The sequence below is a fragment of the Chrysochloris asiatica genome, unplaced genomic scaffold (genome assembly GCF_000296735.1).
Source record: "Chrysochloris asiatica unplaced genomic scaffold, ChrAsi1.0 scaffold00265, whole genome shotgun sequence".
NCBI lineage: Eukaryota > Metazoa > Chordata > Mammalia > Afrosoricida > Chrysochloridae > Chrysochloris > Chrysochloris asiatica.
This window is the reverse complement of record NW_006408783.1, coordinates 1,723,797-1,729,352: the sequence shown is the minus strand read 5'-3', so window position 1 is coordinate 1,729,352 and position 5,556 is coordinate 1,723,797. Positions and strand designations below refer to the sequence as shown.

General features: G+C 46.5%; 1 protein-coding gene across 1 annotated transcript in view; it reads right to left on the bottom strand.

The window, feature by feature from the left end:
* DISC1 (disrupted in schizophrenia 1) overlaps nt 1-4,138 on the bottom strand; it is a 493,957-nt gene extending 489,819 nt beyond the window's left edge. Inside the window, exon 1 of the mRNA XM_006874175.1 lies at nt 3,182-4,138. Coding sequence (XP_006874237.1) covers nt 3,182-4,138 — 957 coding nt within the window. The remainder of the gene's footprint in view (nt 1-3,181) is intronic.
* Nucleotides 4,139-5,556: the final 1,418 nt, after the last annotated feature.

Here is a 5,556-nt window from a genome sequence, read left to right as displayed (position 1 = left end):
ATGATGACGTGGAGAGATAGAGCAGCTGAGGACTGTGTGCTGATGACTGGGGGGCGGGAGCAGACTTGTAGGATGTACCCTTTCACTGATTGGTGATGTGTGGAGGGAATTGTAACTATGGCAATGAAACAATATACGATAGGATGAATGTAAAACTAATGTTCTCCCATGTAAGCTATCACATAATTCACAATGAAACTTAAAAAATAAAAAGGTCTGTGCCTCATCTTGTTTTCATAAAAAGAATTATCAGTCAAGCACCTGCTAATGCATACACTAGGCATCAGGCATCCAAAAACTGCTGAGAGGGAAGCTACAGTTAGTTATAGAGCAATGATCAAGTAGGGAACTGGGACCACAAACTGTTATAAAATGTGATGAATGCTATATAACGGAGCAAGTCCAGAGGGCTATGGCAATGAAAGGGAAAGAAGGAGGCATTCCATCTAGAAACCAAAAACTTGATGTCATTGAGTCAGTTCTGACTCACAGATGCGACAGGACAGAGTAGATCTGCCCCATAGAATTTCCAAGACTGTAATCTCTTACAAGGAGCTCTGGTAGTGTAGTGATTATGAATCGGGCTGCAAACCGCAAGGTCAGCAGTTCGAAACTACCAGCTGTTCCACAGGAGAAAGATGAGGCTTTCTGCACCTGTAAAGATTTACAGCCTCAGAAACCCTGTACAGTGTCGCTATGAGTCGGAACCGACTCCACGGCACATAACAACAACAATCTCTTACAGAAGCAGACTGTCACATCTTTCTTGCACAGAGCAGCTGCTGGGTTTGAACTGCCAACCTTCGGTTAACAGCCATGTGCTTATCTATGTGCCACCAAGTTTCCTTATTTGGTCTAAATGGGGTAGAAATATCTCATGAGAAAATGGCATTGGAAATACACCAAAAGGTTTAAGTAAAAGGAGCTTTGGTAGAGTAGTGGTTATGAATCGGGCTGCAAACTACAAGGTCAGCAGTTCGAAACTACCAGCTGTTCTGCAGGAGAAAGATGAGGCTTTTTGCTCCCATAAAGAATTACAGCCTCAGAAACCCTATCTATACAGGGTCGCTATGAGTCAGAACCAACTCCATAGCACATAACCACCACCACCACCACCACCAAGCAGGTAAAGAATATGGGAGAAAATCATGATCAAAGACACCAGGGTCTGGGCCATTCTTCCCCAGGCTGCCACAGACACTGACACACAGCATCAGAGAGTATTGGAGCAGGCAGGAGGTAAGTCTCAGGGGACAGGCTGGTGGAACATGTTGGTTGTCAGATGTTATGCCAAGGGATGACACCATCCAATTTGTGTTTCATGGAAGGTGAGCTGGAGATGAGAGAAACTGGAGGAATCTCTTACAAGCCCCAAGTTAAAGGTAATACTGACTTGAACTAGTGCAGCAACAGTGGAGAATGTTAGCATCAGAACTGAGAGGACCAGGTGACTAATGAGGTATGGAGAGGGAGACAGAGTGTGTGTTGAAGACGATGGAGTTTCCAGCGTAAGGAACTCGATGGATTCTCTGAAAGTCAAATCAGTAAATATTTATCAAGAATAAGGCACTCTCGAGCAGGTCTGGTGGAAAAGATAACGAGATGAGATTTTCACACGTTGAACTCTAAGCTTCCACAGATCTTATTCTGCCCTGGTTTCAGTCGCTCCCTGAGTGATAAATCAGAAGGCTGGACGGAGGTCCCTGAGGGCTAGAACCAGGCACAAAGGGAGGAGCAAAGAACATCAGGCTGTAGGTCAAAGAGGGTAAGCAAAGGAGATAGGATTTCAGGAAATGAACATGAACTTCCACATTTTCTGATAATTCTCATAAGTTAATGGATACTCTACTTTCCTATTCATTTCATCCATTCACATGTTCATATGCATGCACACATACACACAGCACACATGTGCACACACTTTACACATATTACACATATCCAGTCACAAACTTAAATCACAAATGCACCACACACATTACACACCACACAAACACACCACAGAAACCACATAGACAACACATACACAATCCACACTCACACATATTCACCCAAATTATACACATGTACATGACACATACAAAACTCACACATATACAAAAGGACTTCAAAAGTTATGGGAAAATGGAATTACAAGATAACAATTTTTCCACAAACTTTTTGAAGCCCCCTCATACATATACACATAGATCACACACACAATTTATACACACATATAATTCTGGTATGTCACTGTAGGATAAGTTGTTGTTGTTGTCAGGTTCCATCGAGTCGGAACCGACTCATAGCGACCCCATGCACAGCAGAACGAAACAATGTAGGATAAGTACTGGACTGCTAACCTCAAGGTCAGCAGTTCAAATTCACCAGCCAACCCTTGAAACCCCTATACAAGGTCTCTTTGGGTCGGAACCAACTCAACAGCACTTAACAACAATAACAACAACACATACATTCATACACACACACTCCATAAGTAAAATGACATCTGACAACAGGATACAACACACAGCCCAATAGGTGAGCCACAAAGTCTCTCCACCTGGGGGTCTGCATTTTTGGTTTGGAACAATCCTGCCTGTACCCAGCTCCTCTGACCACTCACAACCACATGGACAACAATATAATAATACGAGAGCTTACATTTATATGGTTCTTCCTAATTTCCCAAGTACATGCAAGTTCATTTGAGAAAACTTCAATGAGGCATTGTTATCTCCAGCATCCTGACTTTACATAAAGGAATTCACAGCCACAGGATGGACTAATTAAGAAAGTATGGACGAAGACTGGAATCACCTTCAGTGTAGGGCATCACTATTTCACAATATCAGCCAGCTTAACCTCCCTCAATTCCCTGTTCCAAAACAGAGCTAGGTGGAGCTGGCCATGTACCACCTAGGCCAGGGACTGCAGAGGGCCCCATGGCTTAACGGAGAACAAATCTGAGCATCCAAGTGATCAAGAAGATGAAATGAAAACAGATCTGTGTTCAAATGAAAGGAGAAGAAACAGAAGTGTAGGACCATCTTTTCTGCAGCTAGCCACAAAAGAAGCTCCACGGCTTCTGGGAGAGAAGTCAGACAACCCCAGCACCCAGTCACTTCCTGCTTGCTGTTGCCCAGTCTCTAATTTGAACTTCTGACTGTCTCAGGACCCCAAACACTGATGGGACACTGACCTTCAGTTGTTTCTGGTTGCTCAGTAGACAGTCATGAAGGGCAGGCCCGTACTTCTTGAGCAGGGCATTCCAGCTGTAATCATGCCTCACGTTGCTGCCCTCAGAGCCAGAGGGGCCAGACACCAAGGAACATGATGGGGCAGAGTGTCCATCCAGTGAGGAGAGGGTCTCCCTCCCAGGCCTGGGTTTGCTCCTTGTGACCCATGCACAGTCCCCCACACCCTGAGTAGCCTTGGGATGCGGTGGTTGGGAGAAAAGCCATGGGTCCTCCCAGGGCCTGTCATGGTTGGCAGCTTTGGCTCTCACCTCTGTGGAGCTCTGATGAAGCGATTCAGTCTCCTCTGTTGGTGTGCAGTTATCTGGTTCCCCATGTTCCTCCGCACAGCTGAGGGAGAGCTGGATGAAGCTGAAGTTTGACATAAAGGTGTCCTGAGAGCTGGGAGAGGAAGAGGAGGCCTGGGGGTCATTTCCCTGGCTGCTGCTGTTGCTGTCCACCTGCTCCCAGATGCTCTTTGCTCCTTTATCATAGACCACCTCATGGGCTGGATCCACAACCTCAGAACTGTCCATGGGTGAAAACTCTCGCTGGCACCCCAAATGCCCAGGGTTAGAGGGCCTGATAAGTCTGTCAGGTAGTGTGGGCTCAGCTCTGGACTGAATCCAGGAGGGTTCTCTATCAAAGCACAGAGCCAGGCCTGGCTGGTCCCCAGAAAACCCAGTTTGACTGTCCAGGAAGAGGCCGCAGTGCCTGGCCATGGACCCAGAGTGGAGGCGCTCTTCACAGCATACTACACCCTGGGCACAGACCGGTGTGTCCATTGCAGTGGGGAGAAACCCGATCCCAGGTCTGGCTGCAGCTCTCATGTAGCCTGGTCGCCTTGTCAGCCGCTTCTTCAGGAGAGATGCTGCTCGTGGGAAGCACTTCTGGCTGCCTAGATAAACAGAAAATAGTACCATGAATGTTCACACTCACTGACTCCCATTGGACTGCCTCAGCGTGTCCATTGGCTTGGTGATCATGGGAACACCCACTATGACAGGTCTGAGGAGCCCCAGGCTTGCCTGAAACAGGTAGACACAAACTCAGCATTTCAGCACCTCCTGGCCACACAGGGAGTTATCCAGACTCTTCAGAACAAAAATTAGAGGCACAACTTCAGCTGCCCCTCCCATGCCCACCAGAAGCCTATCCTTGGCCTTTTCCTGCTCATCAGTCCCTTCATCCTAGAGTAATCCAGGAAAACATACTGTTTGGAGACAAAAGTCAGTGTGCTTTTCAATTGTGGCTACTCGCTGAGCAATCTGATAAGTACGCATTAAGTGTTGGGCTGCTTACTAATAGTATGGTTGGAAGTTCAAGCCCACCAACCACTCTGTGGGAGAAAAATGAGATGGTTTGCTTCCATGAAGATTTACAGTCTGGAGTAGTTCTCCGCTGTCCTATAGGGTACCTATGAATCGGAATCAATTCAACAGCCGTGGATTCAGCCCACATCCCTGAGAGTCTGGCCCGTTGCTTGGACCCCAGAAAACTGGTAAAGGGTGTGACCAGGGTGCACAGTTTACACAAACTGATTCATCTTACATCTGACTCCTGGTGTGGTGCTGTGGGTTAATGCATTGGACTGCAAATTGCATTGAATGGCACTGTGGGTTAATGCATTGAGCCACAAGGTCGGAGGTTCAAGCTCACCAGCCACTCCTCGGAAACCTACTGGGTTCGCTATGGGTCATAACCAACTCGATGGTACTTAACAGCAACAACAACAGCTTAACATGTTCTCCGAGGCCCTGGCTGAGCTGTATCCGTGGCTATGGAATAGGAATAATAACAGTGACAAATGATGACATCTGACAGAGGCAGTGAGGTGCAGCTGAAAACGCAGCCCTGCCTTCCTATTGCTTCACTTGCTGGCTGTATGACCTTCAGAAGTTATTTAACCTCTCTTTCCTTTACAGTAAAGTGATGATAAGAACAGTCCATCTCACAGGGTTGTTGTGAGAATTAAAGTCAATACCCAAGTATGTAAGGAGCTCTGGTAGTGTAGTGGTTACAAGTCAGGCTGCTAACCTCAAGGTCAGCAGTTCGAAACTACCAATGGTTCCACAAGATAAAGATGATGCTTTCTGCTCCTGTAAAGATTTACAGCCTTAGAAACCCAATACAGGGTCGCTAGGAGTCGGAACTGACTCCACAGCACTCCACCACCCCACCCCACTCTGTTATACGTAGACAGCCCAGAAGGGTGTCTGGCATGCAGTATTATGAAAGTGTGACTCATTATTTTTATACTGAAAAGTGTCTTCCTATTCATAACTCATTTCCATCTATATTAACTTGATTTTCTCCTTACAAAACCATGTGACTCCAGCAG